Source organism: Engystomops pustulosus, chromosome 5 (genome assembly GCF_040894005.1).
Source record: "Engystomops pustulosus chromosome 5, aEngPut4.maternal, whole genome shotgun sequence".
In the NCBI taxonomy this organism is placed as follows: domain Eukaryota; kingdom Metazoa; phylum Chordata; class Amphibia; order Anura; family Leptodactylidae; genus Engystomops; species Engystomops pustulosus.
The window spans coordinates 21,227,660-21,251,521 of NC_092415.1; the positions used below are offsets into that span (position 1 = coordinate 21,227,660).

A 23,862-nucleotide genomic window follows, 5' to 3' on the forward strand; every position below is an offset into this window, starting at 1 on the left:
TCTGCAATGCCACCATCCTATCAGCATGCTTCTTATACTTCTGTAGCCGTCCGAGCTCCTTCTGAGCTATGCGCATGCGTGGTAGCTCCAGCTTCAGAGCCAATGGAAACAACGCTATGTGTGGGGCTACTGGGGGGTTGAGAAGTCTTTGCTCCCGTTGCCGAGAGAAGCTACTACACCCCTCAGCAGCCTCTGCTTCAAATTAGCATATTATGTAGATAAGGTGTAGTTGATTTAAGAAACTATTGGGGGAAGACAGATTAAAATTTAGAAAGTCACTAGGAACCTACCATCAGATCTACCTCAATCTAACGGTAGGTTTCCTTTAATAAAGTAATAAACATTACCTATATTATAGTTTTGTTTTTGTGGCTTTATATGTCACCTATAAAGTGTATTTTCTCCATAATTTTATATATAGAAACCTATAACATAATGACTTAAAATAATATACAATGAATACATATGCATTTCATAGGCTCCTCATAAATTATCCCATCAGTATTGATCTGCTCTATAAGGGCAAGAAACCAAACAAAGGCATTAAGTAGAGATATGTGATGTATGTTTTAGTTAATGATATATTGATCCAATATAAAAAGTACTTCTTGTAAATTGCCAAGTTCAAAAATTTATAATGTCCTGACGTTGAGTTGTGGCTTATACAATGACAGCGTTTCCCATTCTTAAGGAATATTTTAATTTCTACGCTAGTTCCTTGTTTTATTAATGTATCAAATTGATAGGAAACATTTATTAAAATGCTGATCACATACTAGACTTTCCATAAATCACAAGATTCATCCCACTGATTCTGTCAACATAAAAAGTGAACCCAATATATATCAGAATATTATAGAGAAAGAAAAGCTGTGTAGCGTCCTTTCTGCAGGCAGCATGTTACAGAGCAGGATGTTCAGAAAATGTATATATAGTCCTCTATCTGTAGGCAGCATGTTATAGAGCAGGAGGAGCTGAGCAGATTGTACATAGTGTCCTATCTGCAGGCAGCATGTTATAGAGCAAGAGGAGCTGAGCAGATTGTACATAGTGTCCTATCTGCAGGCAGCATGTTATAGAGCAGGAGGAGCTGAGCAGATTGTACATAGTGTCCTATCTGCAGGCAGCATGTTATAGAGCAGGAGGAGCTGAGCATATTGTACAGAGTGTTCTATTGCCAAGCAGTATTTAATAATGCAGGAAGAGCAAATCACATTTTAGATAGTGTCTAGAGATGAGCGAGCACTAAAATGCTCGGGTGCTCGTTATTCGAGACGAACTTTTCCAGATGCTCGAGTGCTCGTCTCGAATAACGAGCCCCATTGAAGTCAATGGGAGACCCGAGCATTTTTCAAAGGGACCATGGTTCGGGAATAAAATGTGTTATTTAATTGAAAAAGAATGTCTTCTGATAAGTTAGCAGATGTATGCAAACATCTGCAATCTATTCTTCACTGTCCCGCGCGTATATTATCTCCCGACAAGTTAACAGATGTGAAGAACAGTGAAGAATAGAATAAAAACAGTGACCACAGGATCATTTAAGTGAAAAACGCAGTGAAAAACACAGTGAAGAATAGATTACAGATGTTCGGCACATCTGCTTACTTGTCGGGGTGATACGCTGTCCCCGGAACCGCTCCTCTTCTTCCACTGAAGTCTCCCCGTGCTGCCCAATGTCTCCCCGTGCTGCCCGATGTCTCCCCCGTGCTGCCCGATGTCTCCCCCGTGCTGCCCGATGTCTCCCCGCGCTGCCCGATGTCTCCCCCGCGCTGCCCGATGTCTCCCCGCGCTGCCCGATGTCTCCCCCGTGCTGTCCGATGTCTCCCCGTGCTGCCCGATGTCTCCCCCGCGCTGCCCGATGTCTCCCCCGTGCTGCCCGATGTCTCCCCCGTGCTGCCCGATGTCTCCCCGCTGCCCAATGTCTCCCCCGTGCTGCCCGATGTCTCCCCGTGCTGCTTGATGTCTCCCTGCTGCTTGATGTCTCCCTGCTGCCGTTCCGCGCGTATCTTCCGACAAGTAAGCAGATGTGCCGAACATCTGTAATCTATTCTTCACTGTGTTCTTCACTGTGTTTTTCACTTAAATGATCCTGTGTTCACTCTTTTTATTCTATTCTTCACTGTTCTTCACTGTGTTTTTTTAATTAAATGCTCGATCTCGAGCAGGGGAAATACTCGTCCGAGCAACGAGCCGTTTCGAGTACCTTAATACTCGAACGAGCATCAAGCTCGGACGAGTATACTCGCTCATCTCTAATAGTGTCCTATCTGCAAGCAGCATATTATACAGCAGGAAGAGCAGAGAAGATTTTACATGGTGTCCTATCAGCAGGCAGCATGGTACAGAGCAGTGGGAATGGAGTAGATTCAATAAGGTGTTCTATCTGCAGATGAGATGTTATAGAGTAGGAGGAGCAAAGCAGATAGTACATAGTGATATATCAGTAGGCATGTTATAGAGCAGGAGTAATGAAGCAGATTGCTGCAGGTAGAATGTTATAAAGGAGGAGGTGTGTTTCACGCTCTATGTTAAAGACGCACCAAAAAAAAGTTGATGCACACTTCCCGAGCAGTGCACGGGGCGCCAGATTAATAAAAAGAACGATTGCGCAGAATTGTGCATTGGGTTATATTTGCAGACAGCTTCTAATACAGTCGTTTGCAGATTCTACATAATGTCCTATCAGCAACCACAGGGGAACAGAGCAAATTAAACCAATTTCCATATCTGCAGAAAATATATAACTAGGAAAAAAATATACTTTTACATGATGTCCTATATGCAGGTCATGTGCTATAGTATTAAAGTAACCAAAACCTTACAGACTGCATTATGTTGGTTCCTCGGGGGCGGGGCATAGCACATTGATTTTACTATTCCATTGCCTGCACAATGCTTACAGGACTCCCCGGAGTTCCCCTTTAAGTTACTCTGGTTGATGGAATAGTTGTTTCTTCCCAATAAGCTGTACAGCAGAACTTCATTTTCCCCCCAACTGTTAAATTAAACTCCTGAAAATATTCATTTCTACTTATGAGTTTTTCTCTGGTGCATCTTGATGTTTATTAAAGTTGTAAAATTCGGATAAAATATATACTGATTTGCATGAATATTAGTGGTCCATTTATTCCCTTTCACAATTTTCCAGAATCCTAACAGCACCGGTCACCTGATATTTGCATATCAAATAAAATTTACTATAAAATAAACATTTTATGCACGCAGTCATACTACATTCAGATATATACGAACCAGGACGTGCAGAGACTGGTAAACGCTCTTTATTATGCTGTCGTTTTAATACAAGTAACATCACTGTATCCAAGCTGCATAATAATGGAGCAAAATGTCGGAAATAATTTGATTCATTCATTTGTTGCCCGTGCCAGCACATGAAAATGATATACATGGAGTCAGCTAATAAAGGTTCATATTTACACAGTTTATTATCTCTCTGTCTGGGGTGATAAAGACAAAAGTGGCGTGTTGGGAATCACAAGTCAACAATAAAGAGTTCTGTGGGTTGGTTGGAGCCAGGCGTAGTCTAGATCATTGCTTTATCCACAATATTTTTATTCCAATTTCATAATTTAAAAAAAAAAAAAATTGTATCATTTATTATTATTTTATTTGCTTAACTTTCTAAATCACACTGTATTTAATTCTAATCCATATGCATATCATATTGATAATTCATACTACAGAGCTAGTGCCCACTGCCTTGTTTGAAATACATACACATTATGGGGCACAGAGGCCCTGAAAAAAATCCCAAATGCTAGCTTATTGCTAGCACTTGCGATTATTTTCCCCTCTCCACCACCTTCTTGCAAGTGGAGCATGAGAGGGGGCATGGCCAGCCGAGCAGAGGGCGTGGCCAGCCAGGAGTGGGATTGGGAGGGGGATTAATGTCTCCACGCCGGCGCACTCGCTGCTGGCGGCAACTTTTCATAAGAATGGCGTAGAATAAACGCTGCGCAGCCGCCTGCCCCAATGCGAAGTCTCTTGATTTATGCCACTGCGAAAATGCCCCTTTAAATATGCCCCTATGACCCCATTTAAAGGAAATCTTCAACTTTAAGGCAGTGCTTCTAAACCAAGCACAGTCACATGCTGGAGTGTGCCTCCTCAAACAGGAGCCATTCTTCTTTTTTTTTTGCTTCTAAAACCTTAGTTTTTAAGACAGAGAAAAAAAACTCCTTTTAAAATAATGCAAATGAGACTCAAGGGCTTCTATCTAATTCACTGGAGACCGTTCTGGCACCATTATCTGCTGATTATTCAAGCCTTGAAGGGGTGTTCCCATTTCAGCAAACTTATGTTATTGTTTTTATGAAAAAAGTTATACAATTTTCCAATTTACTTTCTGTATAAATTCCTCACGGTTTTCTGGATCTCTGCTTTTTGTCTTTCTATAGAAAGCTTCTATGTATACTTCCAGTGGACAGAAATCTGACCATGGTCACACAGGTGCACGGCTCGTTATATCACAGAGAGTAATCAGAGCTGTGTGCTATAACGAGCCGTGCACCTGTGTGACCATTGTCAGATTTCTGTCCACTGGATGTAGACGTAGAAACTTTCTATAGAAGAACAGCAAGCAGAGATCTAGAAAACCCCGAGGAATTTAGAAAGTATATTGGAAAGTTTTATAACTTTTTATAATACATTCATTTGCTGTAATAGGAATATCCCTTTAATTCCGGATTTCTGCCCGCTTCCTCCCTCCGAATGGAAACATAAATAATTAGTAGACAATGGAGCTAGGAGGGGCTTCTATGATGTAAAAAGAAACCCCTGAGGCTCATTTGCATCATTCTAAAAGACCTATTTTTCAAAAACTATGGTAAGTTATAAGAAGCAAAATGAAGAATGAATCCTATTTCAGGAAGCATGCACCAGCATATAATGTACCAGGTTTACGAGAACTGCATTCTTGTGCTACAATTCCTTTAGGGGGTCAACCACCTGCTGGAGCATTGTAATCGGTTGCTAGGTTGCAATAATTTCAAACATACCTTTACTATATCTGTCCAAAATTTCCATTTTATTCTGTATATTAATTAGGCATTTGGAGCAGTCTTTAGCACCGACGGCATTAGTCTACCTGGCAGGACCACTGCCCGCTCCATCAGATAAGCAGGAGATTAGATTTGTGAGAGGCATGATTGGAGATAGGAGAGATTAAGGTAGGAATGACCAGGAGACCTAGGTGCACCAACTGTCTCATTAGCATTCAGATTACACCAGGCATATCCTGAAAATGGCCTAATGGACAGAAATAATAACAGAATGTTGGGAATCAAGTATGATTTCAGATTATGATCCATTTCCAAAATTGATAATTAGCTTACTATTAAATTTGCCGAAATATGTGGCTGAAATACTGAAATTCTACACAAGGTCTTGGATATGAATTTCTGTACAATGTTGTGATACATGTTGGTTCTATACTTTCAAAATAACAACAATAATGAACTTCAGGGTTAGATCCAGGCAACATTCAAAGTTTGGTACGACTTGAAATTTGCGGTTTGCATTGCGCAACACTAGACATGACATCTCTGCCGAACTCATGTTTTCAAACAGAAAATGTCGGACTGAATATTAGAACACATGCAAGTAGTAGTCTCTATTAGGGATGAGCAGACCCCTTAACTGGAAATGTTTAAGTCAGTGCCGGACATTGCGGGTCTGGGAGTTCAGTCAGAAGGTCGGGATCAGGGTCATTGCTTGGGCTCACCCCGGGTTCTTACACTTGTGATTGGTGTTGGCACCAACTGAGGGTGTTAATCTGAAAAAAATGGTGGCATGCACAATGCCATTTGACCCCTGCATATTTCATAGTCATACTTACAATTGCATTTCTGAACCTTCATAATTTAATCTGATAGGTCCTAAAAATTAAAATAATATTTGCCATTGGAAACCCTATTTTATCCAGCAATGATGGCTTAACTTATCATTTAACTTATTCCAAATATAAATTTTTTATTTAATAACACTTTAGAAAAAAACCCTGAAAAACATTTCAACATTCTCCTAAAATTACAGGTGAACTATGTATTGTAGCCGTAATCATAGAATATTTTGAACATTTTGTAAAGAAACTGATTGTTCCGTTAAAGTTGCTTTGTTTTATGATATCGCTATGCAGATACTTCTTAGAAGCAAAAACCCACGAGTGCTATTTTTGTTGTTCTGTTAAGGCAGTGAATCCTGTCTGTAGGACACAGCATGATGCTTTTATACTCAGCTGGATAGAGAAGTTGTCTGGAAATTAAATAGAGAGAGACACAGGAAAGTTGAGAGAAAAAAAACATTTTCAAAAACATACAAAAGAGAGAAAAGTAAATCATAAATACACGACGCAACAAATAAAATACAGCACAGTAGAAACCAGGGAAATTCGTTATGAATTAATAATCTGTTCTATTTTTAACAAATATATTTTTATGCCTTTTATATTTACAGTTTTAGAAGGAAAATCTTCCTTTTAACAAAAAACAAATATTCTATAAAAAAAAGCTGAATTCACAAGCGCATTTCCATGAAATATCCATCCAACCAAGTCATTGATTTGCATTCTAGGATAGGGGGCAAACAGGTGAAACATTTTTACTTTCTGTCACCAGTGGCCAACAGGGAATTCAGCACGTCTGATATCCAGCATAGATGTCCTCAATATTAGGGTACATATACTTTTTCGGGTTAGGACCTGTTCATGATAGACCTTTTCGGGTGAGGACCGGTTCAGGTTTGGGTTAACCCCACCGGTAATGTTTACGATCGGTGCTGGTATTACCCTTCAAATGCCACTGGAAAAGCTACATCTAATTCCATGAGGATAGTCTCTTCCTGTGACATCATAGGGGAGCAACAATCATTGAGTAAACGTCGGCTCACACTGGCGGCATATCCTTTAAATGTCAATGGCATATAAAGAGTTAACACCTGCGAGCAATGCCATTCCTATTACAGGTGTTGCCGGCAGGCAGGAAGCATGAACGCTGAACCCGAATTCCTGACTGAAATCTAGGTTCGGAGACCAAAACCCGCAATGTTGGCGTCCTTACATACAAATCACCTTTTACAAATTATATTCTATTAGTTCATTTTGGAAAAGGGGGTATAAACACCCCCACTGGGACAAAAGTTAAAAAAGAAAATAAACACATTAAAATTGTTCACACTGTCTGCATAGAGAAGAGGGTGCCTATATACCAGCAAGACTTCCTTACATATAGAGGAGCCAGTACTAATGCTATATTTCTTTATATGTGTAGGATATGGGTTCAACTGTTTTTTAAGGGAGACCTGCTTGTTGGTACATTAGACTGGGGATATGCCTAAAGCTGTTGACTTGGAGCAGGGACTTGGAGCTTTGTTTCCTACAATATCTACTAGACTTTGTAATTTGACCTTGACTTTAAAGCAAAACCTAACTTCTGCCAAGTTCTTCCTTGTTAATGTAAAATGTAATGACACCTAACAATGCATCATAATACTTCACTCTACCTACTTGCAGTCAGTATTCTAAAGGAACACAGTGTATCATAAAGGAGAATTTTATTGATGACTGTCTTGGGTTCTCCTTTCCCAGAAAAGCTTTGGTTTGTCTGGAATTGTCTACTGGCTAGATTACGATGACTCCTAAATCTTGTCTAATAACTTTCATGAGTATTCACAATCAATCTCTTGATGAGAATCGAGGCTCCTTTTAAGCTATAAATTTAATATGTCAATATTGTATAATGTGCCTCTAGTGGGTGTGATATAAAGAAATCTCCCATTTCACATATCAAGGAAAACATTACAATCTCTTAGTTGGAACAAAAATACATTTTGGTAGGTTTACATAAATAATTTTGAATTGTTTCATTAGGGTTTGTAATTCTTCGAGAATCAATGTGTAAATTTCAGTTTCTGTTGATATTAGTTGCTCGCTCCAATGCCCCAGATCCTTTGGTACATGAGGGGCATTCCTCATGACGTGCAAGGCAGCCAACTGAACAATGATTAACTTAAGTAGATTATTTACAACTTCCACAAACTTTAACCTTTTGCGTCCTTTAAGAGATGTCTCTAAACCGCTTCACGAGGAAGACGGAAGAGAGGGACGCGGTGCACACCACAATATTTGGAAGATACTGTAATCTTGTTTTTTGAGGGTCTTTGGTTTCAGGGTGCCTTTTTCAAGTAAAAATGAGACTTAACTCGTTGTGGGGGGGGGGTCATCATGACTTTTATGAGCGAACGAATGTGGTGTTAAAAAACATGTTGTAACTAGAGACCATAAAAAAGAGAAATTCTTATACAAGCCCTGATTTAGTTGCAATTTAGTGCCCTCTATGGCACTTGGGAGAGAGTAGTGTCAGGTCATGCTGTAGGCTCCTGTAGAGTGTTGCTGCCCTGCACCTGTGCACTGCCTACAGGCTGTTCAGGCGCAGTCTATGGCTGAATTGTACACCAGGTCAGGCCTGGAGTAGAAGTTCCCCCGGCTAAATAGCACATCGTTGTACTACCGTCCACCAGGATTTATCAGAAAGCCAGAGCCTCCTGATATATCAAGCAAGTAGCCAGGGGCACCATCATAGGTAACGCCAGCTTGTGATAAATGTGCCTCCTTATGTCCACTGCATATCCAGCACTTTTGCTTAAGGTTCCAAATATCTAGTAAATGTAAGATGTTAAGTCTAATTTTTAGACTTAAAATTTTTTTTTAGGTGTCCTGAAATGCACTGTAAGCAGAGAGCATCAATAAAAGATATTCCTGTATCTACCAAATATTGTGGTGTGCCACGGGTCTATTTCCTCCCTCTTTCTTGACTGTAACTGGCGATTGTGTTCTGATGACAACAGATGATGGCATCACCCATGACATCACTTAGGCCCAATCAAGAGTTGCGCCTCAATTGCAAAATTCTAAACTATAAGCCTCCAAGTCACCAATTTAGCATCAAATAACGCAAACAATACTTTCCATGAGCGATATTTTTTCTTACCTACAATTCACTTATTCTACGGCAGTTGGATTTGCCTTTCTAAACCCCATTGTTTCAGAGCAATTATTACCTTTATGTTTGGTCCTCAATATACTAAAGTCTCAATTGTCAGGTGGGTGGTCCTAGCACTGCCTATCTTACAATACGTTGCATATTCTGTGCTTAAAATAATTATTCTGAAATTATGGAAGCTTCATACAAAACAGATCCACCTGCATTGTTATCAGTGGTGCAGAGCCTAGTAAGGGATGGAAGAGTTGGAGTTAGTGGATGTGATGAAAAGTCCCTGTTAAGCCTAAAATTCCATTCATTTTGTACTCAAAGGGGTATTTCCATTTCATAAGGCAAAATTGTATCAGGTGAACCTGTATACAGGGAATGGTGCTTCGACAGCTTTATTCTCAAATTCATTGGGTGTATCACAGGTTTCCCCCATTGATCATAACTTGAGGTCAAGTATTTTATATTTATATTTTACAGGATGGGACACTCACTTAACAAATAATGGCCCACACAAATCAAACACTAGTGTCTAGATCCAAACTGTTTGTAATCAGCTGATCGCTGGCCTTATCCAAGCTAAAACAAGGCTGATATAACATTGTTAACTTATATAAATCTACTGTATAAAGAGGGGAATGCTGCCAGTAAATTCATTTGTTGATGGGTATGATAAACAGGGAAGTACAGAGTCTTTCATTCACTTTATTTATTCAAAGGAAATATGCACATAGATGTTTACTTACATAAATCTTGTTGTTCTTTTCATACTTCCCATGTAATCCCTCTGCTGCCTCTATTCATATTAATTACACTTTAATTATTCATGGTTAACTTTATTTAAAGTTTTATATTCATTTAAAAAAAATGACAGCTCATCTTGGTAAATGGATCATGAATTTGTAATAAGTCAATATTATCAATTTAGGAGGAGATGTTAATAGTTACAGTTATGATAATATTAAAGGGGTATTCCGGGAATATGAACATCTGATACAAAAACCCATGATGCGATAAATAAATGAATGTAACAAAACTCAATGTCATTAGTCACAAAATGGAGCTTAAATAGTTTGATTTTATGATTCACAAAATTTTATGGCTTCTCTAAAGTTATCACCAAGATGGCCGCCACTGGAAACTACATGTCCCAAGATCCTTTAGTTCTCAGTTACTCCTCCTCCCTCTTATGCTCTGCTCACAGTGATGATGTAACAGGTTTTCTTGCGCTGTTACCATAGTAATGATGTGTAACTGCCATCACCACAACACCGGCCATACAGAATGCAGTGCAACCAACCGACTACAGCCAAACATAGTGGTGATCACATGACCTGCCCAGGCAGGTGCAGGACATGTGATGTGGACATGTGACCAGCGGCCATCTTCTGTCCTGTGTATGCTCTGCAGCAGACCGCGCAGAGGAAATTAACGGACTGATTAAAGGGCCAGTAGCATTTTAATTCTTCATTACATTTTATGTCAGAAGCATTTTCTGCTAAGGGGAACAAAATTTTAAATAACAACTAATTACATAATAGCTTATATTTTAAGGACCCATTTGTATATGAATTATGCTGATTCCTGGAATACCCCTTTAAGGTTCTCTTTGCAAATCATATATATATATATATATATATATATATATATATATATATATATGTATATATATATATATATATATATATATATATATATACAAATAGAAAAATAGGCATCCTCACTCACCTCTCCATGCTCCTGCTCCCATCCTGGCTTCCTAGCGCACACATCTCCGGCTCCTAGGCAGTGCGCTGGCATTTGTAAATGTAAAGGGCCATCGCACTGCTGATTGGCACTGGCCACTTCCCGGAATTCCTTAAAAGCCAGCTTCTAGCAGCATCCCCCGCCGGATCTATTATATGAACGTATAATTGTTTCTAAAAGAAGAACTAACTTTTTAAAAACTTTATAATACAATTTATTTACTTTTTTATTTTATTTTTCTGAATGCATTTTTAAAAGGAAGTGGGGATAAGTGTAAAAAAAAAATTCCTTTTGATGTGTACAAATGATATGCCATGACTGGTGCTAAGCCTAGGTCCCTAGAGCAAAGATGATGATGTAGCCAGTACATTTGTCACAGTAAATGATGAAGTAGGCCACGGGAACAGGTCAGACCTTCTATCACTTCTACATGTTTTTTACTTGTTGCATTTTTTTCCAATTTCTTGTTGACTATAGTAAGTCACAGAAGTCATGTGTATTAATGTAGGCATCTGAGATAAAGTTGGCATACCGATCTGAACTGTCATTAATTACATTGGTCACAACCTGCATCTTCCATCTTCAGAGACTCTTATGAAGGGCAAAACTTGGCTCCCCTGATAAATACTCTCATAAGTATCTGTCAACAGAGAGATATTAATTATGGTTGCTGCCCTAATATAGGTCTACTTTATCATAGCCTCAATCGTTACCTCTTCCATCTGTAATGTTATCCAGTGCCATAGAGAACATTATCACTTGACTGATAGAGATACATTCACATATTTATCAAGAGGTCTGATAGGGAAAAAAATGATACAATAACTCTCTGGGCATCATGGAAGTTTTCTATTGTACAAACAGGAAAAATAGTGTTTTTAAAAACTTTATTTGTATTTATTACAAAGGAGGACTAACATTAGCTTATAGATTTAGGCTTAATTCATAGATTCCTTTTATCAAGCAAGTTGGTTTAGTATATTATTAGAATTTTATACCGTCATCATCTCTAGTAATTTGAAATAATAAAATGGAAACTAGAGGAACAACCTTACATTACATTTTGTGTTACTCCACAGTATCCAAAATAGAATTTTAGCTGCCCTTTAAGGACCAGGGGAGACTTGGTGAGATAAATGGGACAAGTTTTGTTAGATCTGGAGATCATGGAAGCCCTATCCCACTTACTGGAGCCCTTTCCAGCATGGCTTGACACCTTCCCCAGTCATTGAAGACTCAAAAAGAGGTCTCCCTACTGCAAAGACGGCTCGGCCTGCTGCCAGCCTGACCCAGCTATTTTTTGAGAGACTTCTGGTCTAGGCAGAAATTTTGCTGAAGCTGGGTTAAGGCATGAGACCATGCTATATAGTTCTCTAGGAGGTTGAATAGGTGAGAAAGATCTCCTAGTAGTTTTTCTTCTAAAATTCTTAGAGCAGTTATCAGAGCAAAAGCCACCCCAGGCTACAAGCTCCACAAAAATTGACTTGCACTACATTTTATTTTTTTCTACAGAAAATAGTAGAAAAGTAGCAGCACCTCACCTCCAGTTAAACCAGGTGAACCCAGATGGTAGCTTAATTCTAATAAATAAAGAGGACTCAATTGTTCAGAAACTTGAGAAATAGGAATGTTTTGAAATCTTAAGAGAAATATTATATAAAAATGAATAATTAACATGGGAAAGGACCAAAGGTAGCCACTGGTTGGTGGTTGCCTCCAAACTAGAGAAGATAACAGGCCTAGAAGAAGGAAAAGGAGCTCACTCCTACCGTAATATTGTCTAGATTGATAGATGCTTACATTTTCAAGTAGTCGGCTGGACTCTCACAGCGCTGCGCTCGTATTATCGCACATACTTGGCTGCCGATCTATGTTCCACAAGAGCGTCCCCTCGCGCACGCTGCTGCTGTTATCAATGCGGGGACACGCTATGTGAATGTGTACTATCATGCAATACGTGTATATCTATGAATATTACATCTGACCCCTGATGAATGTTATATAGTCAGGAAACGCGTTGGGTCCTATTATCTTAGGAGTGCTAGCTCAGGATAGTGTGAATTTGACAGCTTGAGTGGCCGAGCAGCTAGGAGTAATCATCTCAGACTCCAGTCAGGCTTATCAGCAGTCTTCTATCCATCAATAACACGAGCAGACAGCCTCCAATACATCCTAGGTTGTTTCCAGGGTAGGCCAAATGTACGGCTGCAATACTGGTGTCAATCTCTAGTCCTCTGCATATTATCAAACCATCTGTGTGAGGGGTGGCTTTACTACATATGCCCGACATCTGCTACATGCAGGGCTTATGGCAATATTCAGTAGCCTATACCCCCGATGCCTTTTGGTTCTGGTCCCAGTCTAGGTCAGCCTAGATCTGTGCTTTAGCTGGGGTCAGACCTGTTGAAACCTTTTAGACACTATTTTTGTGGTGGAGGTTTTTTTACCTCAACACATTCATTCATTCCTTTTTAGTACATATCTAATAAAAGCTAAATTTTATCTTTTGATACTCTCTTTCCCCCAATTTCAGTGACTTTTCGAAAATTAGAGAGGCGAACAATCTATATCTTTATTCAGTGAATGTCTATGTTCCACAAGTCTCAACTCCACTCCAGGTCAACACTCCAGGTCAATATGCTATATCTGATGGTTTCAATACTCTCTTGATAAGCACGTAGGTCTTTAAAGCATCAATTTTGCAGTGGTGGAGTCCATCTATATACCAATATATAAATGGGAATACACCATTCCAGGTTATCTCAATCGTGATGTTTAAAGGATATCAGTGTGCAGGCTCTAATGTTGGAAAATTACTATTCATGGTAACACTGCAACTCAACAGGAATTTATTAAATTGGTATTTTCATATGATGGTTCAGAGTTTATTTTAGTAAAAAAAAAAATTGAAATCAAAATTTTTATATTATTGTAATGTGGCCTCCCTTACAAACATCTACAGTTATCTCCCCTTTTATTTTTTTTTTTAATGCATAAAATCTATATTTTGCTAAATAAATACTTTTATTAATATTGCCTTGATTATCTAAATAATATGGTAGATATGTTTCTGTACATCTTGGCTATAAAATTAATTATGTAAATGATTGTATTATATTATAAAATTGGTTTATTGTGATAAGTAAATGGGTGATTACAATTTATTGGTGATGATGTTTACCTTGAATTCACTAAATTGACAATAAATATAATTTTCCCGGTGTGTGATCTTCTTAAGCAGCATGCGGTCTTACAGGTTTACGGTATTTTACATGGTATATTCTATCGTAATTTATGTGGCACCATATATACCTTATATATCTCGTTATATATTGTATCTTATTAAAATGTATGTTCTTTCTTACAGTAAATGAGGGAGGTATAAAACAAGCGTCAAATATGTGTCCTGATCCGGGAGAACCAGAAAATGGGAAAAGAATAGGCTCTAATTTTAGGTAAAAATTTTAATCCAAGTAAAGAACATATGGTTGGTTTATATTATGAGTTATGTGGGAAATGTATTGATGGAATCCTATTTCTATACTAACCAGTGACATAATGGCTCTTCCTCCCCACCATCTTTTACTACTAAATCTTTTCTTTTTTGTAGGTGTGTTTTGGCTGAAGCAAATTGCACTAATCTGAAATTTCCAATTTACAAAATAATTAAGTTGTAAACTTTAGCTATTAAAATGCACCTACATCTAAGGGTCACTATATATTAAATCATCCTTGTACTATGATCATTACATATACTTACTATTAATAAAATCATTCATGACTTCCAACAGACTAATCATCATCGTACTTTCTACAGCTTTTTATTTAAAGAGGTCTATTAAGTAGATTGATAGATAGATAGATAGATAGATAGATATGAGATAGATAGATTATAGATGGATAGATAGATAGATAGATAGATAGATAGATAGATATGAGATAGATAGATAGATAGATAGATATGAGATAGATAGATAGATAGATAGATAGATAGATAGATAGGAGATAGATAGATAGATAGATAGATAGATAGATAGATAGATCGATAGATAAGATATGGGGGCACATTTATCATACGCCGGTCAGACCTTCCCATGGAAGGGTAAAAATTTAAATGCCCCCCTATTTGTCTTAATTGCTGTTGCACTGTTTTGGACTCTACTCTGTGTAGATATGAGATAGATAGATAAATAGATAGGTATGTAGATAGATATGAGATAGATAGATAGATAGACGTGATGATAGACAGATAGATGTGATGATAGATAGATGGATAGATAGATAGATAGATGTGATGATAGATAGATAGATGGATAGATAGATGTGATCATAGAGACTGTCAGATCCTGAGCCGCTACAGACTGAGTGCCCAAAACCTAGCCATGGAGTGGCACAGACAGATGTACGTGCCCAAGATGAGTAGACTGTAGCAACAGTGCCAGGATCAGTAGGCCAACGAGGATATGGTCCACTTCCTGCTACACTGCTCCTAATACTCAGCAGTGAGGCTCACTTCAGGAGACTCTCAGATCTCCTCCCAGGCTTCTGCTCAACGGAGGTGGAAGAGAAGATCCATACTGCTGGGGGAAGAGGAGCCGCAAAATATGTCACTTCCTGCCAGAGATGTGTCATATACCATGGACTGAGACATATATGATACCATGGATTGCTATAACCCCCCACACCCTAGGTCCCCCTTTGTCCTGTTCCAGCACCCCACCTAAATCCCCACAATCCCATATTCCCATGTCAATAACGCTTCTTCGAATTTATTATTCATATTTTACTGAAATGAGCTCCATGTACATGGAGTCTAAAGTAAAATCTGTTTTTATGAGCATTTGTTTGACATCAGTTGAAAGATTATGGTCATCTTAAGGGCTCTTTCACATTGGCTTTGTTTTTCACGTCCGTGGTTCAGTGATGTACGTGGATGCCTCACAAAGCCATCGATTTCTATGTGTGTTTTCACATTGGCTTGTATTTTCAGTGATCCGTTGTCCGAGGAAAAAATAATGAAACATGTCCTATTATTTTCACTGATGCGGATCATGGAAGGCAATAAAAGTCTATGGGTCTGCAAAAAAAAAAAACGTATGCAACATCCATCTTTCTTCACTGATGAGGCTGAAGAACAAGTGTGATGTTTTCAAATCAATGTTAAATCTACATTTTTTTTTTGTGGACACGGAGACAAAACGGATGTATCACAGAGACCAAACGGAAGTAAAATGGAGTCACAACAAAGACAAAATGGATGCGCAACTGAACTTGAACAACGCCAATGTGAGAGAGCCCTTAGACTTACCCACAGTCCCCGTAGATTGAAACAATCACATTCCATCAATTGAAAAAACTGTATTTTATATATTTAATTTATATATTTATTGATGTATTTTATTAATTTGTTATAGTTATATATTTATAAATAACTTACGGTATTACCAATTATTTACGGTACTAATCATAGATTTATTCATTAATTATAATATTGTTTTTATATTCCAGTATCATTTATGTACATTCATTATAGTTGTATTATTCCAAATACTTTTATAAAATGATGGAAAATAAGTCGTTTTCTTGGCCGTGTTCTGCTATTTCGTCTTTTATAAATAGTCAAGTTCTACATTTAAATCAAATTCTACTTTGAACAGCTCAGACAATCATATTTTATTAAAATGACTTCTTATGAGAGCTGCATATTTATATAAAATCTAGCAGTTTAATGAGTGGTAATGGAAGAATAGATATATATCGAAAATTTAAAGCACTGGTACAATGAGTTTCTATAACCACTGTGTTATATGACTGCAATACATTCCTTATGGATCAGCTTCCACTTAACTGCTTAACTGGACAATGTTTAAGGTAAAGACTCATTTCCTGATGAAGCGACCAAGCAACATTGAGGTATAAGGTTACACCGATTAGTCAAGAAATCAAGTAGCATCCAATACTAGACCTTAAAAAACATTATATTAATTCCAAAAATATTTTGGATAGCCGTGGTTGACCCATTGGCTCTCAGGAATAGGCTGTTTCTGTATGTCCTATTGAAAGTTATGGGAATTACAGAAACGTGTGTAGAGTGCCATTTTTGATGAGTATCAATATGTTCTATAGAAGTCAACTAATCAACGTACAATTGACTATTTGATTGTAACTATTAGGAAGGATAGAGGTGATGCTAGCCTTCGGGAAAGGTTCTAGGTAGATCATTTTATCAATCAGTGTGGGTCTTACAGGTAGAATTCCATATTTGTCAGACTTTTGTTGGACATCTGGTGGAGGCCACAATCATATTTTTTTTCAGGGGGAACACTTCTAAATCCCCAACTTATAATTTTAGGTTTTGTCTGATCTGTCTAAGCCTCACGTATGGTGTACTGTTTACTCAGCCTTAGGAAAAGCCATAAGACTTAATTAAACTAAGAGAGTATCTCTTTGATGTCTCTCAAAAGGGTATGGGCTGGTATATCTTTTGAAAACAATATCAGTCTCTTGTTTCTTATACATTCACATGCTCAGCTCTGCACATGGTGGAGGCCAATCTCCCCTAAAAAACAAAATAATTTTGTACATTAGCTTCCCAGCACAATCTTTAGAGGTAGGTTAGAAGGTTTTCATACACACAATGCATGATAGACAGCCAGTACCGAAATTGGTTCATTCGGCAAACTGCATGGTTTTCAAGATGACCTCCATTGGGATCATGAGACACAGACTCTTTATAGTCTTTATGTATTTGCCTGGCTTACCATGTGAGTACTATTTATATACATTAAGTTCAGTAGATGATCTTACCAAGACTTTGAACACCTGGATATACAGTACACTCACAGTAGTCTGTTGAGTTTATGGAGACACACAGAGACAACAGCTTCAATATTCTCATTTTTAAGCCCCGAGTGTGTACAGTATTTTATTCTATAATGTTGTATTATGTTTTATTATAGCCTTGGTGCCACAGTTCTGTTTTCTTGTGATGAAGACTATGTTCTTCAAGGTGAAAAAAAGATCACGTGTCAAAGGATTGCAGACGTGTTTGCAGCTTGGAGCGACCACAGACCTGTTTGTAAAGGTAAGAAGATTTAAATCTGGAATATTTACAAGTGTTAAAGAGAGAATGTTTCACATTAGGGGTCATTTACTAAGGGCCCGATTCCCGTTTTCCCGATGTGTTACCCGAATATTTCCGATTTGCGCCGATTTTCCCTGTATTGCCCCGGGATTTTGGCGCACGTGATCGGATTGTGGCGCATCGGCGCCGGCATGCATGCGACGGAAATCGGGGGGCATGGCCGAGCGAAAACCCGACGGATTCGGAAAAACCGCCGCATTTAAAACAATAAAATGTCGCTTGGGACGCGCTTACCTTCACCTGGTCCAGCCCGGTGAACTCGAGTGCGTTCAGATGCTTTTCAGCGCAGCTGCGCCACCTGGTGGACGTCGGAGGAACTACCTTGATGAATCCCGGCCGGACCCGAATCCACCACAGAGAACGCACCGCTGGATCGCGAACGGACCGAGTAAGTAAATCTGCCCCATTGAGTTTTTGTGTATTCATTGTATTTACTAAAACCCTGCATGATTTTTTTAAAAATATTTTCTTCAAATAATTATGGCCCCCATACTGGACTTGCTGTGAAAAAATGTATAATAAAAAAATATACATATTAAAAAATGACATGCGTATAAGACAGTTGAGAGCTAAGTGACTATATTCTTTAGTCAAATAATGGACAAGTAGAAGTGTAACCTGTAGAAACCTACAGTCTAATCTGGTCATTCATGTCCCTGCCTGTCCTCTGCCTGCCCCACTCCCTGCCTGTACTATGCCCCAACACATCAAAACTGTCAGGAAGGAGAGGATTCATGTGCCATATCTGTCAAAAAAACTGGCAGGGAAGTCAAATGAAAGTCCCCCAGGTTTCTTTTATGCGATGGGAGTACATGACAGCTATAGCCAAGCAGCCAATCCTCAAGTCAGTGTCTATGGAGCTTAAATTCACTGCCTTTGTTTGGAGGGAGCTTTCCTGATCCTCCGGACTCATAACAGAGACCAGGGGCACCACATTTGTATCTTAAATCTTCATTTAAAGAGAAACCTCCTTAGAGTTCCATTCTCTTTTTCTGTTGAAAAAGAAACGGAAAAAACGTTTCAGCAGATTCTGCATAGAAATTGTCCAATTAATGAATAGGAGGTGACTTTTCGCAGCTGCAAACCATCTACCAATCCATAACATCAGAGGGAGCAACAATCCTAGCCCGCGTTCACACACGATCAGTGCTGGAATGTCAGAGGTACATAATATAGCAAACACCCACCATGTATGAAGAGGGCTCAGCCTGTGAACCCTCTTTATCCATCCTTATCTGAATTATGACGTACATGTGCATCATAATGGGGGTCATTTACTTACCCGGTCCTGTCGCGATCCCGCGGTGCGTTCTCCAATGAGGATTCAGGTCTTCCGGCGAATCACTAAGGTCGTACGCCCGATGTCCACCAGGTGTCGCTGCTGCACCGAGGTCCACCGAGGTCCGCTAGAGTTTACCAACCTATTACTGGTGCACGTGAGTGATTGATTTTGCGACACAATTCGTTTTTTAAATTCTGTGGTTTTTCTGAATGCGTTGGGTTTTCTGACGGCCACACCCCTCTATTTCTGTTGCGTGAAATCCGGCACCAAAATGCGATCGTGTGTGCTGAAATTCTGGCGGAATTCGGCGCAAAATGGAAAAATTCTGGAAACCCACGGAAAAACACAATTCAGACCCTTAGTAAATGTGCCCCAATGTGTCAAGGGGTTAAGGAAAAAAGCTTATCTGTCCCTCTGATTTTGCTCATGTTTTCTCCTGCAGTTAGCAGTGTTGCTAAAAGACTTCTCCATTCCATACACAACAGATAGATAAAGAGTATAGGCTAAAGATTAACTTGTTACAAACCTAGAAAATAGTTCACAAAATAAATCAGCTCTGTAAGGAGTCAACACCAATCAGGATTTAAGTTATTATAAACCTTATCAACTTCTTATCTACTGTCGGTCAGTTTAAGTAAAGGAGGGAAAGCTGATTTATACAAATTGCTATCAGCAAGAAGAAAGAATCAAAAACAAACCTGTTTATTTGGTAAAATCTATCAAAGTTTATTTCGATCTTCTACTCTATTGATTTAGGGAATTTAGCTTCCAAGTTGTGTTACGCTTTAAAGATTTCTCTTATAGGAGTCAATATTCGGGGGAAACTGTTCAAACATCTAATTTCTAACATGACCCAATTTCTGTGTTATTTTTTTTTTTATAATTATTTTATTGAGTCAAAAGATAATTATACAATTCAGTAGTACATGTAGACTCAGGTTTTACATATATTTTACAACATTACCTATTAACTATAGAGAACAGCTACATCCAACTCTTATTTTCTGACCCTAGTCAATAGCCTCTCACACAGCCAAACCAGTTTCCTACGCTGTACTGAGGAGACCCAACCAGGTCAAAACAGCGCTGTCTACAGTTGGAAGTCTGTTCCTTCTGTAATAGATATACCGGTTTGGTTTATTCCCACATCATGTTATTAGAATTCCTGTAAGTCATACTTAGTGTTAAGGGGGCTTTCAATGTAGCACCTGCCCAGCAACTGCGCAACCACCACCACTAGTTAAACAGTTAAGACTGAACTAGATATCACAGGGGATTGAAACTAGAGATCTAGAGATCAGGAGACAGAAAAAATTAACCAGCAAGGAGTCCATGCCAAACTGGGCACTTATAGGAACTAGGCACTGCCTCATGGGCAAGGAGCAAGCAAGTACAGGTCCAGAGTATTAACTTTTGCAAGACAGAATCTGAGGTGTGGCAGACATAAACACAAAAATTAAGGCACAGTTCACACACATATTAACACCACCTACAGGTAGTGCGGCCTTTTGGCAAGGACGTGAAAGAGGCATTGTTTTCCATTCAACACCTTGGGAAACATATTTGCATACTTCCCAGAATTCTTTAGTGGAGCATCAATGGTTTTAAGTCTCCACCACCACACCACTATAAGAGGGTCTTAGAGGGCAAACTCTCCATAAGGAAAATTCTTTTTTTTCTGACCCACACTGAATTCATCTTGAGGAGGATAATCTTTGTAAATAATACATAGCAGACAGTTCCAGATTACGTCACATGTTTTAAAGGCCATATTGTATATGTCAGACTCACAAATTCAAAAGCTACCTTTTAGCTGACAAACCCTGCTATGTCTCTCAAGCTCTCCCACTATCCCTCAGTGTGTGAGGGAAGAGATTTATGTGCTAACATTGCCCATTGCCATCAGCCAAGGTCCCTATGTGGAGTAAGACAATTTTGGGGGAGCAGGAGACTTCCATTCTCTGGTGATCAGCAATTTCACCTCCTCCAGTATGTCCTATGACTTTCTAATTTTTGTAGGGGAATGCATTGATGCCCAGCATGAGTAGTGCCAACGGGAAGTCAGGGCTTGCATGAAAGCCCAGGACAGAGACAACATCTCTAAAGGTTCCCACCTAAAGAGGCACCAGTATCCGGCAGAACCAAAAGATGTTACCAATTGAACACTTATGCCCACAGTTTCTTCAGCCTCCTGTCTTTTACCTCATCAGCCAGACATTCTTGGACATAAAATGGCTGCAGAAGGAGGGTCATATGATCTCTAACTGCTGTTTGCTCATGGATAGAAGAGTTCCCTTCACATATGAAGAATGTAGAGCAAAACTATTAATTTATATATATTAATAAATTACCTGATATAATGCCCCCCCCCACACACACACACACTTACACACACATTACAAAAACATAAGGTAAAGTGTGCAGGTTATTTAATGCCTATCTTAAGAGGGCTGATAAATTCGGTGTCCCCAAATTGAAGCCTGGGCATGTTTACACGTGGTCCATAACCTGGTTCAGTCAAGCTATTCCTAAAGCTGAGCCATGCAGACATAAAAAGGGTCATATAATGTAGTTGCAAATTGCAAGAGACATAAATAATGGTAAATCAGTGGAAATAAAGTGCTTGGGTCAATGACTCCACACCAAGAAGGACAAATAAAGAGGTAGCGGCATTGTAGCGTTATCAAAGGTCTCTCCTACATAGAATTAGTACTCGTAATAGAATGAGAAAATGAGATTCAGGATTGTGATATTTCCTGTGCTGACAGCACATCGACAATGAGGGCATTGATGGAATTTGTAAGCACTTACTGAGAAATGAGGAAGCAGTCAAGTTGAAAGAGTTTGTGAACACTGAGGTAGATTACTACAAGGGAATAAAGAAGGTATTTTGGAAGGACAAATCCTCAAAAGATGAACTCTTTGGGTATTGTTCATATTTTATGCTAATTTTATGCTCAGGAACATTTTTTTTTCTCCGTAAAAGCCTTCATTTCTATAGCAATGGTTTGCTTATTATCTGATATTGGGAAGTTGTCTTCTCTATAGATAATATTGCCCTCCAGGGATTGGATCAAGTATTTCGATATAAATAGTCTATGGCTGTAGAATTTGATACCATGATGCTTTGTAAACGTATACAGACACTGTAAATCAGGATTTATTTTGTAGGGGTTTTTTCCGTTACACCAATCATATGTTATACTCATCGGAGCCAGAAAAACCACCCACACTGTGGAGATCTATCTGCAGTGCAAGTTCCAATGTTATTGAGGGGAATGGGGGTTGGTTGGTTGCTATACTATGGGTAGAGATGTCTTCTTATGGCATGGGCCATGCTGTAAAACTGTGATCTGTTGACTGTTAGGGTGTCATTTTTTGTAACCTCCCCCTTTAATCATCTATTAATTATGTATTGTTGCTAAAAAAAAAAATTCTAACATGCCACAGTATAGTGACATGCTAAATTTTTATGCTAAAGCGCGAGGAAGCTTAAAATGTATGTCTTTTCTTCTGGAGAACCTAAAACATTTATGAAATATATTATATTCATTTGAATAATGGGTTAGTTCTATTATCTGGTACTGAAAAGGAATTTAACATCAGCTGCCAGATTTCTCCAGGGGTCCCAGATAATTGCTGGGGGTCCAAGAAGTGGAACACAATGTAATGGGCTCAAATCTATTTTCTGGAGCTATGAAAATATGCATGAAACAGACAAAAATTATGGCCATAAAATAAAAAACCTATTACAAATGCACTTCTGCACCAGTTTCATGCTGCCTATGTTTCAATCTTTCTCCTGTGTCCAGTGTTGGTCATGCCAACTAATCTAAACCCAGTGATTACGTGGCTCACCCAACGTTTGGCTAAGTTGGCATGTCCCAGCATTTCCTGTGCTTCTAAGAAACAGAGAACAGTGGAAACCCCCTGTGTGAGCTAGAATAGAAGAAGATTCGAAAGTGAAATTTTTTTTATATTAGGACTAATTTGTCTGTTTCTACTTACTTGAATAGAGAATGGTGCGCATATGTTGATACTAGTGATGAGCAAACCTGAACTGTAATGTCACAAACATTGCAAAGATTTGGGTGCCGCACCTGTAGTTAAACAAGAAGGTTTAGAATTTAGGCCCATCTCTACCCATGAATGGTGCTAATTGTTGATGACATGACAGGGAGCGACAATCCTAGGAAAAATGAGGGTGCGCTAATTCTACTGGAATTTAAATGAAACCGACAGATTTACATTTAAAGGGTTATCACCTGCTATCAATGCCAACACCGATCACTGGATTTACCGGTGAATGTTTGGATTTAAGTTCGGATCTCCAAACTTTTGTTCAAGGTTTGACCAAACTTTGTGAACCAGAACTTGAACTAGTTGGCACCTCTCCATACTGCATGGGCAAAAGAGTGGGTCAGGTTGTCTTCTTTATAATGTCATCCTGCACTGTAACCACAGGAAGGGTTATCCGAAAGTGACATTTGGCTCACAGTAATATTGGTATTATATGCAGAGTGTGTGATCCACAAGAAGTTTGTCACTTGAACCTCTAGCCAACGCTTGCAGAACATTGTCATGGAAGTCAGATCATGACTAAGGCGTAACAGCCGAAACACGTTGATCGTTTCTTCACTGTATCCCGATTCTGCTGATGCACAAATAAAGAAGATTTTAAC

At 38.8% G+C, this 23,862-nt stretch overlaps 1 protein-coding gene across 6 annotated transcripts in view; it reads left to right on the forward strand.

Moving 5' to 3' along the window:
* Positions 1-23,862, forward strand: part of CSMD3 (CUB and Sushi multiple domains 3) — an 804,446-nt gene that overhangs the window by 365,019 nt on the left and 415,565 nt on the right. For all 6 annotated transcript variants that reach the window (XM_072151297.1, XM_072151299.1, XM_072151298.1 and 3 more), the window contains 2 exons: positions 14,122-14,209; positions 17,714-17,838. In XM_072151297.1, the coding sequence (XP_072007398.1) occupies positions 14,122-14,209; positions 17,714-17,838 (213 nt within the window). The remainder of the gene's footprint in view (positions 1-14,121; positions 14,210-17,713; positions 17,839-23,862) is intronic.